General features: G+C 35.2%; 1 protein-coding gene across 3 annotated transcripts in view; it reads right to left on the bottom strand.

Moving 5' to 3' along the window:
• LOC115239541 (ubiquitin-conjugating enzyme E2 H) overlaps positions 1-18,731 on the bottom strand; it is a 37,942-nt gene that overhangs the window by 8,397 nt on the left and 10,814 nt on the right. For all 3 annotated transcript variants that reach the window (XM_029814119.1, XM_029814120.1, XM_029814121.1), the window contains exons 3-5: positions 14,627-14,703; positions 436-603; positions 22-150 (exon numbers count right to left, since the gene is read on the bottom strand). In XM_029814119.1, coding sequence (XP_029669979.1) covers positions 22-150; positions 436-603; positions 14,627-14,703 — 374 coding nt within the window. The remainder of the gene's footprint in view (positions 1-21; positions 151-435; positions 604-14,626; positions 14,704-18,731) is intronic.

Below are 18,731 nucleotides of genomic sequence, written 5' to 3'. Positions count from 1 at the left end.
TTAAACCGGTAGTATACTCACCCGCTACCTTCTTCTTGTACTCTTCTGGTTTATGAAGATACATCGCGGCAGCGTCACCGTTCAGGGGATCAATTGGATTGGGATATGTTAACAACTGAGGCAGAAAAGATTCAAAAATATTCGACAGGTCTGAAACAATGAGAAAGCACGCTGTTAGTATAATCCTTCATCTTTTTGTATAAACTTTTTTTCATTCGATAAAAACAAATCATTTTTAACTTCTGTTGCCAAGCTCGATTTATAAATAAGAAAGAAATATATATCGCTGAATACATAGAGAAACAATGTGATTCTCTCTCAAAGTAACGTCTGGATTAAATTATTTCTTATGAAACAGTTAAGTAGACGGCCAAGCAAAAATTGCGCGGCAACTTTGCGCTATTTAAGCATTTCGTCGAGCGTAATTTTACGTACCGTAAAGGGCAGTCCAAGCCTGATTGATAACATCTAGACACACCGTGCCTGAGACTTCATCAATGTTGGGATGGTAGACCTTGTTCATGAAACCAATCGAAGGGGATTTGAAAGGATAGTGCTCCGGCAAATGAACCCTTACTTTCCATATTCCACCTTCGTATGGTGCTGAAACATAACAATCGCATAGTATCGTTAATTATTATAATTAATCTCCGTTTCTTTACATTTTAAAAATATATGTTGACGAAGAAAGTATTCGTCATAGCTGATAAAATTCAACGTGTTATATCAAAAATTTATATAATCGCAAAATATATTTTGATTAAAAGAGCACAAGAATTGACAAACAGTATATATAAATATGGATCAGAATTTAATGTTCATAATGCATATATAACTGGTAACGAATAATAAATTCTCATGATAATAAACTAAAATCTGCTTTTTGCGAGCGCATTGCTAATTATTATCGTATTATTATTACTTTGTTTGAATTCGAAAATATAATACATAAAACATGCTATGCATACGCACGTCGAAATTCAGTTCGCACTCGTTAATTGTTTATCCGAATTTCATATGCGAGCTGCCAAACCAAAAATCGCGAAATAATAGTACCGTAGTCTCGGAAAACCGTCATGTTCGTTGGAGAATCGGAGGTTGAATAACCGAAATGTCAATAATTCATCGAAATTCACGAGTTTCATTTTCAAAAAATAAAAAAAAAAAAATCTACTGTAATGGCACGTACAGTTATCGGCGATACACGATTGCAAGACAAGATGATCGTAGCGAGAACGCGCTATCTCATAATTCGCGATAGATCTGCGAAACTGGAACATCCAACGGTAAAGCCATTCTCCGGAATAGTTCTTTCGTTCGGAAAGGAGAAAATAATATCTGCAGCACGAAGAGGGATCGTCCATTGTCACTGAAGAGTCGAAATGCAGCTGTTTTCGGTCAAAAGTTCGCTAAGAGCTTTCTGTCCCGACAAAGTAAAATCGCGAAGCTTCGCACGGAGTTTTATAAAGGAGAGACGGTATTCTCGTAACGCGTGACAAGCGACGAGACTTTTAAAGAACTCTCGCGTACTTCTCCCTTTACGTAAATTAACTTTTATCTGTGTGTAAAAATACTTTCTCGACTAAATGTTTTCCTGAGTTAAATTGCAATTAGAATCATATGAAGACAAAGCATTTAGAATTGAAATTACAAGTATCAGATTACTAGAATTACTTGCGCAACATAATCGCCAATTATTAATCTCTGATTATTATCGTTTCGAATTATATTCTTTGATGCAAGAAAATAAAATAAAATTGGGCTGAGTATATAAAAAGCTATTCATTGCATCTACAATGCATCGTGAAAATAGAACAATAAAGTATAGCACAATTCAACTGACGATATCTCAACTGACTTTTTGATTAGACTTGATGAATTCGATACTCATTATCAGAATTCATAAGAATAATACTCGCACATAAGTCACGCATTGTGAGAAGTCGACCTTAAAAAGAACATGACCAGCATTATTCGACTTTATTACTCGACACAACAAAGAATAGCAAAGTCGAATTATATAAACTTGTCATCGTCAATATGATACAGTTAATAAACAACAACGAATCATTAATGATTGCTAAAACACATCGCATGATAATTGAAGGATAAAATCAATTTTATGAAGCGAATTATAAAAATAAATCGTGCGTGCCAGACATATCAATTAATTAATCGAATAAAAAATATAGAAATTGAGATTCTCTTTGCAGTTTATTCATCGCATCCACAGCTATTTAATTATTTCACAGAAATTGTAACACACATTGATGTATTGCTTCGGCAAACTGCGAGTATTGGAAAACGTAAAATTAAATCGTATCCCAGAGTTTTAATTTCCATTCCAATAAAAAGCCGAATGAAATAAGACAACTTGTACATACAAAATTCCATGGTGGAACTTAAATGACGAAAATTTCAAAATATATTCCTTTGATCTCGTTCATTCCAATTCTCATGTATATCCAATCCTCTTTCCATAATTTATGAATATTTCGTTTAAATTTTAGATAAAAGAATAATTATTCCACGCATACACATTTGAAATTCAAATCAATCTGAAACGTCATTTACAACATGTCTTGATGAACATTACTGGCGTAAAGTACACTTAATTCTCGGTACAATGGCAGATCTACTATTACACGTCTACGCAATCTTCTTTCCGTGTTTTTATCTTTTCGGTCGCATGCGACTTACTTTTGCCTTTGAAACACAAGGGCTTCGCGCGCGTACAAAAGCAGCGTGAGCCGATGCCTCGGAAAACGCGATTCACCTGTGCGGACGCACGTGTGCACGCGTTCACGTTTCCTGTTGCCGGATTCACGGTGAAAGTATCGATACTCACGCATTGGCACTGGCATCCTATCCAAGCATGACGTAAACACGATCATTGTGAATTTAATAAACGGTTTTGAACATCTATACATCATTTCTGTAACATGTATATAATTTGCCTTAACGCTCTTTCGGCGTTAATTTTTAGAAAAAAAATTTTTTTTTTTTGATTAATTAAAATTAGAGCCTCTACTAAAATCGTACGAGATTGTTCTTAAGAAATAGGAGTAGCGTGCAAAAATGTGTATAATATATAAATATAATAATAATATTTGTAATATGTTTAAATAATTCGATGTAAACTTAGTTTTTTGCCTGCAACATTCAACTCGATGTCGTCAAACGTAATCATTACAATCGGCGACACGAATATGCCTGGTCACTTTAATGTTTAATGTAAAAAGTTTCCATACTTTAAATGTCTCTACTCAGAAAACTATTATTCCGGATAGAAAAAGGAGGTAAGAACAGTTTTTTAAACAGTAAATTATGCGAGAAGTCGGCATTTTCTCATAATTTGCAACATTAATAGCGATTAAACCCGTAAAAAGACGAGTTCTATGACCGCTTGAAAAAAGTTTACCACTTGAATGACCGGTTCCGTCATTCCAGCGGTAATTTCCATACACGGTCCCGCACCTTTGACTCCCTCATTTTCTCAATCGGATATTCGTTCGAAAATACAAACAGTATCGATTTTACAACGAAAACGCTCCATTCGTGTATTATTTTTTTATTCGCGTATCGATCAACATTCGTATGACGACCACAACAAATCAAATGAAAGGCTATGTCCACTTTCGTTCGAAATAGTCGGGAGAAAGCGCTGAAAAAGTATTCCAATTGCTTTCTAAACAAAAAATTATATCTTCGAATCATCTTTGTGATGAAAATGATAACGAACAAAAAAAAATGTGAGGAAATTTTTCAAAAATAGATAAAATGACATCTAAAAAATCATTTCTCTCTTTAAATAGAAGACAATGCTAAATAAATAAAAGACTTTAAATAAAAGACTCGCACGAAAATCTTCTAATAAAAAAATGACATCGCGAGAATACTTTTTACGACTCGTGAGCGATGGGAATTTACGAGCAATAAGTAAAAATCAATCAAGCGCGTACGGACGAGCCCAAGTATGGGCGACTGAAATTGAACGGAGCAAACATAAATTTTTGATGGATCTGCATTCTACATTTGTGTATGTTCGCGGTACAATGTGGAGTTCACGTCCCATTGATATGTGCGCTTGCAAACAGTAAGTGAGTTTTATTTCCATCCAGAGACGCATAAAAGTGCTATCCATGTGCGCCTAGCAATAAAAAAAATCGCAAACAAGGCACTCCATTTTCGCTTGTTGTGATGCATATATCGTAACACTGTCTAAATTCAGTACAATGAAAGTTTACATTATTCACAGTGCATGCAACGCAAAAGCTCTGATGTACAGTGCGTTTTCAGCTTTTATCCGCTGAAACAGCATTAATCCATGGTTTTTAATGAGATCAAGCTCGTTATCGCTTTTGCAAGTGTCACGACAATTTAAATTTAACGACAAAAAAATACTAAAGGGGTTTAAAATTTTATTAAATAAAGAAGATAAAACGGGGATGAGATTATCGGTTAAAAAATTCATTTCATCCGGAATAAAGAATCCGATAAAAATAATAGTCACTTTTACGTAATTTTATTGACGCGCGTGTTGTTCTCTCGCGGAAAAATTTTTGTCCGGCCTTCGCTGTTTATAAATACACTAAGTGCTCGCGATTTTTCTCTCGCGACGACTCCTGTGCGTCATCCGTTGGGGTGCATATCGGGAGACATAGCACCCCCTCGCAGATGCGGATGCAGTTCGATACGGAGAAGCTCGCGCTGCAGCCGGCGCTTGGCCCACTGACCTACTTCCTCGCTCTTCCGCAAGTGTGTGCCGCACTTTGTCACGGTAACGCAAAGTCGTGCATGATACAAGAGAACGGTATGCTGCTCTCAGCTTCCACTTTAGGCGTGATCCGAAGCGTGATGGGCGTCGCTTCGCGGTTTCAGTTGAGATACGCGACGACTCCGCATGGCAATTACGTAAATGGTCGGCGATACACGCGCCCTTGAATAACGTAGACTTTTGTTGCGAGCCGGAAAAAAAGGCTCGTGTATATAAAGCTAACAATAAGAGAATTTTTTGACGGATAATACGATTGGATGTATTTGGATAAGTAGAAGAAACGAGCACGCAAAGTCTATAAGCAAAATGCATAAACAGCACTGGGTATCTTATGATACACTGAGTTACACTGAGTTTATTATACGAATTCAATTTATATATTAAAAGAAATTGATGATCAAAAACCAGCAAACTAGATTATCTTTTCACGCCTCAAATTTATGTTCAATTAAGATTAAATGTCACTAATTTAAATCAAATGAAATAGAATTAATCGTATCAAATGTGTTACTTCGATTATTACTATTAGTTTCATATTTGAAAATTATTATATCTTCCATTTATAAAGTAGATTTTCTACGAAAAAAAAAAAAACTACGATAAGAAAAGTTTTAGCAATTTCGCATAAATACGATAAACTTTGTAGTGATTAAGTTAATAAATCGTTTTTAAACGTAAACTCACATACAGGCTCTGGATTTAATCCAATGTTAATTCGTCCAATCAATTCATTTATGATCGATTCTACAAGATTACGAGACCTTATGCACGAATAATTTCCAGTATGACGCAAGCACAGCTTCGGCGTAGAAACTAGGTCGAGTAGAATTCTCATCAAAAAAGATCTGACTTTTTTGTATCGAGTGAAAAAAGTAGATCGCCATTTTTCATCGGTTTCAGCCGTTTTAATAAACGCTAACTCTTATCATTAACACTGCCTGCATCCGCCGACTAAAAAATATAACCGAGATAAAAATCTTTTTGAGAGCATATGTTTATATATAAGCTTTAACGTCGATAACGAAATTATACGATATATGATGAAACTTTACAATATAAACTATGTTGAAACCTCAAACTGAAATAGAAATCTTAAAGAAATAAATCATTAGAGATTAAGAATACAGAGGAATAATTTATATTACTGATTATATGTTTGTGAGTTCGAGGTTCAACGTCTGATAAGCTTAAAAAAAAGACGAGATACTTTTCCTTCAATAATTCTAATTAAAAGGTCATTGACGCATCTGCGTGAGCGTGTATGTAACGAGATGGATAGCTCCCCAAAGATTAAAGTCATCGAGCTATGTAAACAATTTATCTCTCTTGCCGAATCGATGTGTAAACGGTTCATTGGAAAAACGAACGGTGTGAAACAGGCATAAAGTTCCCCCACGTCGCATAACGTGGCACAGAAACGGAGTTATTATTTGACACCAGTCGATAAGCGAAGTCGTCCAACTTTTTTATCTATAGCTGAATATATATAAAAACTTCACTCCCCTCCACAATCACCGAGATGTGAATGAAGTTTGCGTGATAGATACTTCTACATAAATTTGCAAAGTAGATTCTTCTTTAACGTGAATGAGAGAGAGAGAGAGAGAGATGTCTTTATTCATCGCGCAACTTTCCAATTTGCAACATCAAATGGTTTGTAGAGTAATTCAGTTTGTTAAGAAAATTGATTGAAATGACGAATGAAGAGAAAATTGGTGATGAAATCTCTATTATAATAAACATTTCATCGCGATATCGAACAAATCATCGTTCCTGTATTGATCACCATCTTTACAAAGTTACATAATAATAATAGCTCGTCATCATCATTTTCTCGAAACCTCACGATTCGATGAAGTCGATCGTATTCCCTCTTGGGTGAACGTAATTGAATCACATCAAATTCACGTCAATACATCAAGATATACTTTTTTGCGAGAAAATTCCAAAAACTCGATTGTTTGAATCGTGGGCGGAAAAAAAAAATTCCAAATATTAATATCTTCGCATCTTTGATAATGGTTAAACATAAGTTCGCGAAAATTTTTCAATGACAAGATAGTTTGCTTAAAGGACATCAATGTCAATCTCGAAAGAATAAAAATAGAAAAAAGGAAAATGTGGATAATTATGTGACAGAGTTCCATGAATAAGACCCTCGATTTCTGCGTAAATGCGCGACGATCGTAATTCCACGGTGAGTTCTACGTAAATCCTTCTGATCTACTTTTCCGCTTGATGACAAGCACTTGCGCTTCAAGAATTTCCTACACTCAAGGATCAGACGAGAATACGACATTGGGAAATATCCACTTCGCAAACGATGCGATGTAGACTAATTGGACCTTGCCACTGCTTAACGACGCACCAGACTCAACAGAGATTAGGATTTACTTGTATAAATCCAGAAACTGTCCGCGCTGACACGTGTATGTCTTCGAACTTGAGTTTCCCGGATAATTATAGAATATAAATCTTTGAAAAATAATCGGCTGATATCGTCTGCGAAGTTTCCAACGCGAGAAATTTTTCATCTATCGCGTATATATTAGTTTACGTAGTACTCTTGTGTGCGAATTAAAAAGTGACAATTAGAAACGACATTTATTTACAATTAAAACAGAGTCAAAATGGGAATGTAACTAAAATAAAATGACTCATTATAGATAATTAATATCACGAATGTTTTTAAATGTCACGTCAATATTCGGCGAGATCTCATAATGACGAAATGATCGTATTCGATTTTCGATTACCGTGATTTTCACATCGGATGCCAATTATTTTCGCTAATGAAACGTGGAGCACAGCAACGACATTCTATAGCAATGCACGTCCGAGCGCGACTGCTCCGAGAGAGTTTGCAACGTGATAGAGCAACGTGGCGGAGAACTATTAATGGAATCGGAAAGATTGCCACCAGAGACAGAGTATGCCCCGGTTTGTCAACCACCTACTTGAAGATTGCATATATAATTTCAGTATAACCATATTAAAATTATCCGCCCGCGATTCAATGAGGACAGATAGCGTGCAGAAAGTGATGCTTTCCGGAGTGCATTTCGCTGTAGATTTATACCGATAGCGAGAACAAGTCACAGTAATATTTGTGTAAGGACGATGCACCGATCGCGTGTGGAAAAATATGCTTCGCCAAAACATCGTTTTTGTACCATATAATCAGACTGATAAAAAAAAAAAAAGATATCGGCGAAAAAATACCCAGTCGATATTAACGCGCTGAATATAAAATTAAATGAATGACAGACACAACTCGCAATAATGTTTCTACGTTTTTCTTCTTCAGATCACTGTTAAAAAAACAATCGAGTTTAAAGTTATTTCTCGATTCAAACAATGCGTAATTGAAAGGAAAATTCAATTAGTCCCTCTGTCACTCTTCCTATTCCCGACGTGTTTCAAGAGACACATTACCTCGCCTCGCCTTGAAGCGAAACATCCTGTATATTTTATGGAATACAGCCGGTGCGGGTTACATTCCCGTAATTCTCTTAACAGTCATAATATAACAGGGCTGACTCTCCTAGGGCGAGCAGAATCCTCAGGCGTGTTAAGGCATCGCGGTAAAGTGGGTCACCACGAAGCGGAGCCCACCGTATCTCCGATATGTTACATCGTCAATCGCTCGTTTACAACCATTCCCAAACCACCCCATAACGCTTTGTGCACTAAAGTGTATCATATGTGCGCGATTGTATTTACCTACGTGGTAAACCGTTGCGGAATATCGTCGCCGAAACGTTGCACATGACTAAGTAAATTAATTCTCCCGACCTACCGATTCTCACTTCTCGCGTTATAGAAGCGCTCCAAGGATCTCTTTTATATCTCATATATTAGGATCTCGTATACCTCAGACATTCTAGCGAGTCTCATATATAAAATTCTTCGAGAAATTTAAACTTGAATTTCTGCTCGGTGAGAAAATTGTCAGAAATATCTCTCGATATGTGAACAGTACTTAAAGCAATTCCTCATGTGGGGCTCAATCTTATCGACGTGCGCTTTTGCCGGTCTAATAATAATGCGACTCGCGTCGCAAAAGACGCGATATCAGTGCAACTTATTTAAAGCATTACGTATTTAAGTTGTACAATATTTGACGTTATCGGAACGCTCTATCGGCTTCAACAAAATATTCTCAACAAACTACGATTTCGCACAAACTAATACAATATTTAATTGTTAACGCAATTTAATGCATTAAATGACTATTTCTGTACCTCGTAATAGATATGCCATCTAACTAAATGACTAACTAACAATAAAATGCGACAGGAACTGGTTAATCAAATAGCAAACAGCCGCGCCTAAGCATCTCATTATGCAGGAAGCTTTCCATGCATCCGTTTGCATGCGTAATGTGCAGACGACATACATATTATTGCAGAAACTATCGGCAAGCGCAAGGGAGATGAAAAGAATACCTATGGTTTTCTTTCTCTCATTCACTTACTCACTCTCTGTGTCCCTCCCTCCCTTCCTCACTCTCTCTCTCTCTCTCTCTTTCTCTCCCTTGCCGGCAGAAAATTAAGTAATCTTATCATTCAATAATCTTTGGCCTGGTTCGACGAGCAATTACTTTTCTCCAAATGGGATAATTGCCGCTTTGAGAAATGACACGCGTCGCACGATTTCGTTTCGATATGATCACAGTCGCATGTAGGCGATGTAGGTGCTCGTGAGTTAATCATTATGAGTCGCATATTTTTTATTTTACGTTATTTTCATTTCACAATCGTTAATTCAGAAATTTTTAGACATTCAATTATTAATTTTATGCGCTCGCGATATATCGAGATTAAAATCATTGATGTAATAAAACGCGATATGTGAATTATTTTAATTGGGAAAAAATAAATATTTTTTATTAAACAAAATTACGTAAAACTAGATCATAGGAAGATGAGATAAATGAAGAAATTAATTTGTAGAAATGAAAGATAGTCTATCTAATATTTTTTGCAAAAGTTACGGCTATGGAAATTTAGCTCATCAATGACGTTAATTTTAACGTTTGTATTTGTTACGCGAATCTTACGATAGTTGGCAGTAATTAATTGCATTGTAATATAAATGAAAATTTTTTGTTTTAACGCAAGCGAGACTTGTTACGAAATGATGATTGGGCAAAATTATAGAAACTTTTGCGCACGCCTCCGATATAGAGGCATATTTTAAACGGAGCCGGCAGCCGTTCAAGGGCTCCGATACATTAATACAGAGTCAAGGTGAACGCATTATGCAATCTTAAAGCACGATTACAACTAAAAACGGCGAGAACGCGATATCGATAGCGAACGAAATATTCATTCGTATTCTAAACACGAGCGATGAATATATTCTATTTTTTGCCTTTTAGAAACATGGATTTTTTTTTTTTACATATCGTTTCTAATAAATAGCGATTATAAAGTTATAAATATCTATGCTAACTCTAAATATGCAAAACATGTTTAGACAAATAAAACTGCTAAACCGACAGATTTAAAAACCCAACGCGTGCATACACTATACAGAGATATACATGTCGTAATTCAATCATTTAGATTACCAGAGATATCAGAAGCCGGGTCATCTTATTAAAGTATATAATTTGTAATATCGATATTGGTCCGATTCGTGTAATTAGCAATTCTGCGAAACATTATATCGTTTGAAACAGATTATATGCATATTATATAAATTAAAATTAGATTTATTGCCTTATTCGCACGAATATCGCACGTTGTACATGCAAAATTACATTTTTATCTCATAATCCGATGGAATCTATCGGAATAGATATGATCTTCTGCAGTTTCTTTCTCAATCGAATCGCGTATATTAATATTATCCGGCACACATTTCGTTCGTGAAAATCGTGACGGTAATACAATAGAATTTCGCTTCTCTTTAAAGAATTTCATTTATATATAAATTCTGAGAATGACCTCGAAATTTATGAACCGTTCACTTTTTACAAATTCTATGAAACAAAATTAAATTTTATCGAATAATTTAATCAAAACAAAGTTCCGTCGCGAATAATAAGCTACTTAAAACATTTTCAATATTCACCAACGACACTTTGCCCAGTTCCCATCATTCAATGAGAAAACATGTCGTATAGCCACGAATCTCTCGCAGTTTATGCCACGTTTGAATGCAACAAAGGAGAATCTGTTATGCCGAAAACCTCTGTTCATCATCCTGCAGTTTGCCGTTCACCAAATCTATTTTCAACGCTTGTGTGCAGAGCGCGAATATCCGATATGTAACTGGAATTTAATTCATGTTCGAGCGCTAATAATCCATCGAAACGATTCTCGATCGATAATAAAATCGCGGAGACTTATTGACTCATGTAGATTTATGCGGTAAGTTATGTAACGAGATATGACACAAAAAATACTGCTCCGTAGTTATATATATACATACACATAAATATATATATTTTGTAATTATATGTACATTCTTAATATATATATATATATATATATATATATATATATATATATATATATATATATATATATATATATATATATATATATATATATATATATATATATATATATATATATATATATATATATATATATATATATATATATATATATATATATATATATATATATATATATATATATATATATATTAAGAATGTACATATATATATAATAAATATATATACATGTATATTATATATAATTATATATTCGAATGAAAAGAGACTGCAAGGATATTCAAACACATATGAGATTGTCGTTTCGAACAGCATGAAACAAGAATAACCAACACTAGTTTAGCAATTGCGAGGTGAAAGTATATTAATGTTCTACATCCATTCGAAACTGCGAGGAATATTTAATAGCGGTCCAAAATAATTAAATAAACAAATTGAACAGTTCGTGTTCTAATATTGTATGTTTAACATTACAGCTATATTCGAAATCCTATATTCAAAGGGATTTATTTATATGACTTTTAAAAAACTAAATATTCTGAAAATATAAGAGAAAACAATTGTAATTAGCTGCAAAAATGTTAAAATAATTTCGCTAATATAGTTGAAAAGAATTAGCGCATAACATGCAGCGCGATCTGTTTAAAACATTACGAGAGTATCTAAAAAAGTTGTTTCATTAGCGTAAACTTATGTAAGCTTCTCTCGTAATATGCTTTGTTGTATTTTAAATACCTGTTTCATATGCGTTTCCAGAATTTAACCGCAATTAAAACCGCTAAAAAAAAAATACGCGAGCAAGCAATTATTTTATTTCTCGTTTAAAAACAAATCAACAGATTTGTTCGATATATTTAGATAATTTTATAATTGCACAAGACGAGGTTCAAATATCGCTCGAAAAGTTTTCCGATTGTTGTAGAGACTCAGTTATGTGTCCTTTTTTTTCGTAGTTAAAATACCAACTATATTCCACGAATATATGCGCTTTCATCTATCTTGCGACTGGAAAATGAACGCATGTAAACGAACTCGCACGCACCTGCAGCTGCATCATTTGCCGAGAGGGTTGTCTGAAACACGATCTGAGTTACATCGTTCCGGGGGTAGTTCGATGATACTAATTCGTCGACGGCGGCAAGTGAAGGGTGGCTGGACAAGCGAAGCCGTACACGCGTATATAGAGAAAAAAGAGAATACATAAAATTGATTATGCAATTACGAGCTACAACGATCGATCGCGGAAGACGAAATAATCGAGTACTCTGTATTATCAGCACCATATTAACACCCAGACCCAGGAACGGCCAAATAAGCTCTTCTTAATCTATCGCAAGTCCTACAATTAGTGGATTTGAGAACAGATGCAAAATTTAAGAATAAATTAACGTTTCATTAATGTTTCAAAAAAATTGTACTTGCGGTCCTTCATTTCCCCCAAAAAATAAGATAACATGTAGATAAACACTGAGAAAATGCAAGGTGTATTTTTTTAATGTAAATATACATACAATTTTAATAGAAAAAAAAAATTTTTAATGGTATTTTAACAATGTAAGCAATAAAATATTAGAATGAAAAACGACATTAATATTCCAATCATAAGTTAAAAATATGATACTATATTTTATAATTTTTTTTCTACTCTAGCTTTCGAATCTTGTACAGATCTTTTGCGTATTTTAGCGATACATAAGGCAAATGGCATCGAATCCGATTACGTTGAATATCACGTTTCTACAATTTGTTCGGGCAATCCAGGCAAAGATTATCCTGCGGTACGTTCTGCCGCAAATGTAGCATATCTCGTCAGAGTAAAAGCCCCATTCTGGTTTTAAGCAAATGAAGTTATACTCGCGGATGCAGCTGCGCCGTTTCAAAGGATCTATCTGAAACGCGATCTAATTTAAAGAGTTTACGAATGAAGGTAATCGCGCGATTTCAACTGATTTACCGGCGCGATCTGAGGGTCAAGAAACTTTCATCTTCGAACGGCTTGCTTTCCACCGTGGCAGAGCGAAATTCATTACTCGCGATTGTAGAATTTCAGTCGACCCGCTAAAGTGAGCACAGCAAATTGATGAAATCACGAATCCGTAAATTTGTTTCGTTCAATGCGAAATTGCGATTTCCTTTTCTTCTCAAACAACAACAAAATTCAATCTCGCAGCTTACAATTTATCATCCTATTTTATGTTGATCATCACGATTTCGATTTATTCCTTCACGATTTGAATTGAAGAAAAAAGTTCGATTTTATGAATCGGTTTTGTGATAAAAATTTATACAAATATAAATTTTAAATTCCCGCGATAATCTCTTTTTTAACTGCTGTCTACGAAACAGTCTGCAACCTGTTTGTATTATCTATAGTAAACGGATAAACACACACAGCCATGTCATTATCTTCGACATGATCTGCTTGAAAACGTCCTCTTAGGAACAGCTGTGTGTGTCTCTTTGGTCGAGTCAAGGAACTTCCTTTCGCGAGAGACGCCTGCCAATCGATAATATGCTTCACACGTATGTCCAGCAAACCGAGAAAATCGCAAGTACGAGACAGTTGCATAAGCGTATCCGGTTCTAAGAGATGCGCATGGAACCTTGGAATATCATGAAGTGAAAACATATGAAACGACTCTTGCCGTCATGTTTTAATCATATTCTATCTTACGATTGCAAGTGCGAAAATTTTAAGAAGCTTCACGATAGATTATAGTGTTTAATACAATTACAATAGAATTACAATAGAAACAAAAAGCATACCAATTAATAAACTACACGTGCCGTCAAACGTGTCATAAAATTCGTAAAATTACTAACAACCCAAATTATAAAGATAGTAATCGCGACACGCATTTTCAGACGTGTATTTAATTCCAGTAATAATGTAATAACGTTAATAATAGCAATACAAGGTGATACGCAAGAAACTATAAAATTAAGCGTGACACAAAAAAACGCGAAGGACATCCATCGAGTACTGCATTAATGTGGCTTCAATGTCAGGTAAGATTGCAGTGATAAACATCTTTATCCGTAATTGCACTTTGCTGATTGCAAATCACATCGTATCTTATTTTAAGTTATATATATGAAATTGAAATAAATTTTTTAACGAATCAAATTATAATATATCTAATTATCATTTTATGTAACTTAATTGAATGATTGAATTGCAAAAGAAAAATTATAACGCTGATTAAATTAACTACAAATTATCGTAAACGTTACGACCAGTATGGAGCGTTGCATAATATAGAACAATTCAATTATATTCAAATGATCATTCTAAATTGATGACCTCGAATAAAATTTAGTTCCATATATTGCACTCGTTTCTTGTTTATAATATAGTATAAAAGAGATGGTATACTCACTCCCTCGTGGACCGTAGAACTTGACGGAGAATTCATTTAGTCCTCCTAGGATTGTCACCTCGTGTTTGCTTTCTATTCTGTTTGGGATAAAGAAGTTAAGGAAAATCATGTCTCTCTTTCTTCGTTTCGTCGTATTACGCGCGCCTCTGCGCCTTTCTATGACGGGAGGGACAAATCACGGGTTAGCTGTCGACGGCGAGAAACAAGACAGTAATCAGTCTAACGATGCACTTGGAAAATTTAAACAGAGGTATAATAGAGAAGATGTAAAACTGTGCCACGGAGGCCGCAGCGGACCGTTACAGCCAGCATACGACTATCTAACTGGCACAATACACACATACTCGAGTGACAATGCCAAACCGTATCATCTTTTTTCTTTCCTTTTGTTTGTTTTGTTAAAATTTATACGGCTCAAATATGAATTAAACTTGTAATGATATTATTAAACTACGCGAATTTAATTCTATCGCTTTATGCTAACTCGTACTTTATATATCTGAATATAAACAAGAGTGTGTGTAGCACGCGCGCATATATATATAATTTTACAATATAAATTTAAAATTTTCTATTACTTTTGATAATATAATTTCAATGATATAAAGTTCTTATATATGAATTATATCATGAAAAATAAACTTACAAATAAATTTAAATTTACAAATATTTTTTGTGAATTTAAATTTCCAAAACATATGTATGTATGTTCATAACTTAAAAAAATGGTTCTATATATTTTTAAAAAATTGTTTACCGATCTTATAAAATAAAGCATATTCTTTTTTCTAAAAAAGTTCAATAAATTAATTATTTGTTCAGAATAAATAAATATTAAGAATCTGTAAAGAGAAATAATGCAATTTTACTTATCACATACAAAATTATGATAATTTAAGATCTATGTGTATAAAGAAAACACGCGCTTAAAAAGGATAGGGATTATAGGGGATAAACTCTCGTGCATACATACACACCATTAACTGAAACGTGCTAGCGGAGAACGCTGGCTCGCTTATCGCTTGTGTAAGAGTAAAACTTTCGATGCGTGCATTAGAAAGTGCTTATCTAAACGGCGTTTCACGTGGAAAAAAAATGAGTTACCATTTTTCCCTCTCGGGAGACGCAACGCGAACCAAACTCTCCGTTGCGTTTGAAACGCAAGCGGATTTTTTGACTGACGATTTATGTCGAAGCGAATCGCAAAAAGAGATGTCGTTTGGGAAAGTTTCGCAAAAATTTCGAACGAACGATTTTTCGTCACAAAATTAAGCGATTAAATCGAAATATTCGTGCAATCTAAAAGTGTCAAATTATTTGTTAAATTCCGCATTTACAATATCGCGCAATAATCTTGCGATTCTCGTGGTACGTTACTATATTGTGAAATTTATGAGTCATACATTTATCGCAAAATCTGTGCCGCGCGTGGTGCGGCAATAAAACCCATTTTAATTAAATTATTCAACAACCTCACCATGCGCGCGGAAAACGCGGAAGCATTTTTTTAACGCGTCGAAATAAAAATGTCAATTTAAAATCCTCGCGTCGCAAAGTAACATAAAGGCTGCTGAGATATTCAAATCAAACATATACTTTCACCGTAATGATAGATTAATATCATAATGATTTTGACGTGCATTTGAATACATTTTTCATGTCTACATCTGTACATATATACATAAAATATGTTGTAACGAAAATGTCATTTTATAAAATAAACGCTTATATCCTCTCTTAAATCAAAAAAAAAAAAAAAAAAAAAAAAAAAAAAAAAGAAAGATCAAACGTGCGTGACGCGTAACACGCACGTTATCCGATAACCACTTTTCCTCGATGTTTCGCAGCGAACGGTTACAAGCCGCGTTCAGTACGCGAACGGCTCTTTGCTCTCACCTGCAGGGGCAGGTTCGAGAACTTTGTTATCCGCAAGATCACGTTCCGTGAACGTGCCCGATTCCACATAACCGTATTCTCAAACTTGCAGCGATGATGTTGTAAACATAAACGCATGAACCCCTCGCGCAGCATCGTCGCGGCGAACAATGAACGGATGCTCCGAGGAAATAAACTGTGGTTGTGAATCGCACGTGGATCTCGCCCCGTCTACACGCGCGCGGCTTAATCGTTCTCTCGTTGCGACACGCGATAGCACGCCCTCGTCACGCGGCATCGATTAGAACAACTATACCTCCGCCCCCACATTTCATTCGGGGTGCTCCAGTCGAAGCCACAAGTTTCAATCCCCTATTATAATATCGAGTAATTACGTAAAGTATAAATTTTTATATTAAAATAATAACTTTATAATGTGTTACTTTTGACTTTTACTGTGGCTTTTAACCAACAAAGTTTTGAAAACTTTACAATCTCATAAATTTATAAAGAATCTTTACCATTTTCAATTATCTCTCTTTTTTTATGAATTTTATAATATATCTATTTTCCTACTTTTACATCGTTATTTCAATTAGGTTAAAAGCCACGAATGAAAGCAATAGTCTTTTGAAAGCAGAAGTCTGCTGGAAAGGAGCTTGAGTTAACGTCACAATAAAAATTGCAGTCTCTACTTCAAATCCGCTTGGTATCTCTTCCAATGGCGAGACATGAAAGAGGTAAAATATGCAGCGTTCGGAAAGTATAAAGGGAAATTTCGTGACGGAAGGGAAGGAAATCGCGTTGGGAATCCCCGCGCGCGTTCGCATTTCGATTCGAGCCAATCTCTCATCGCGAATCATCGAACAATCGCTTTTCTCCGTATACGTACGTACGTGAGTTATCATTATCGAGAGAAAGAGAGAGGGGCAACGTCGGCGCATACTGAAAGTCGCATAGTTACTTTTTCTGGCACGGAATCCGCAATCACAATCGGCCTTTCCCCAGCGATACTCCTATTATCGTAGAATAATGGAGATATCATCTCGCGTGTACGTCTCATCAAACGATCATCTCTATTCATGTGCTCTAATACACACGGTTGAATTAGCCGCGGCAAGCATCCTGTTACGAGGAACGGCGACATGTGCGTCTGACAGACGCTTATCCAGCGTGCGTGATTAGAGAACAAATAGCCTCCGTATTTCAATGTTGAACATTGACATCGGAAGGCTGGAAATTGAAAAACCGACGAAAACAAATTACTCATCGTGTATAAAAAGTATCAGGTATATCGAGAGATAAACAAATAATATTTGTTTTGAAAATCTTTATAATTCAATTTACATTTTAATTTCGAGTGTTTACTTTCACCCGGTGTTACGTATACGAGAAACGCGATGTATTTGAAAATACAAAACGAGGAATTAAAGGAGAAAATTATGTCGTATTTATTTCGGAATCAATTAACCGATGTCTCGCATACGAGAATGCGATAAATTTCGCGAAAACAAATTCACGCATCGACGAACGGGTGAGATGCATTGCAACGATACACAGTAACACAATCCCGGGATACATTGTACGAAATGAGCGCAACGTTTAATCCAATTGAATGGCACGCCCGCGTCGAAATTGTCCGAAGTCTCTAACGGCTATAACGCTCCAAGGATTTCACATTCCCATCGGTGGAGCTGCAATACGCAAGATACACCATAAACGAACAGGGACGACGGAACGGAAACGATTGCTCAATCCCGGGGGGACCGTTACATTCTCTCTTGCCCGCGCAATGTTGCTGTTTACAATGTTGAACGAGCCGAGGACGCGTCCGCCTTTCTTTCCACATCTACATATCCCCCCTCCCCTACTATCTAACGTCCGTATATATTACTCTAATGCCCCTTTATCGAACGGTTTTCACAATTCTTTATCATTTATCATGCTTCCTCAATATCATGGTCATATATCAAAATAAAAAAGTTAAAGCTAGATAAGAAGTCAAAGCTAGATTTATGTTTCAGAAAATTTAAAGAAGGAGAAAGCCAAAGAGAGAATCTATGATTGAAAGTAGGTAAAATAAACATATTTATAAATATTAAATATATATTAAATATTAGAATATATAATAAATATTAAATACGTTCGAATGAAACATAGACTGACAATGAGACTTTTATGGAACAACGACCTTAGTCCACATTTCGTAAAAATATATATACTATATATA

The sequence above is a fragment of the Formica exsecta genome, unplaced genomic scaffold (assembly GCF_003651465.1).
Source record: "Formica exsecta isolate Colony F162 unplaced genomic scaffold, ASM365146v1 scaffold385, whole genome shotgun sequence".
Taxonomy (NCBI): Eukaryota; Metazoa; Arthropoda; class Insecta; order Hymenoptera; family Formicidae; genus Formica; species Formica exsecta.
Note: the sequence above shows the minus strand (reverse complement) of the source record. Positions and strands in the feature narration are given on the sequence as shown.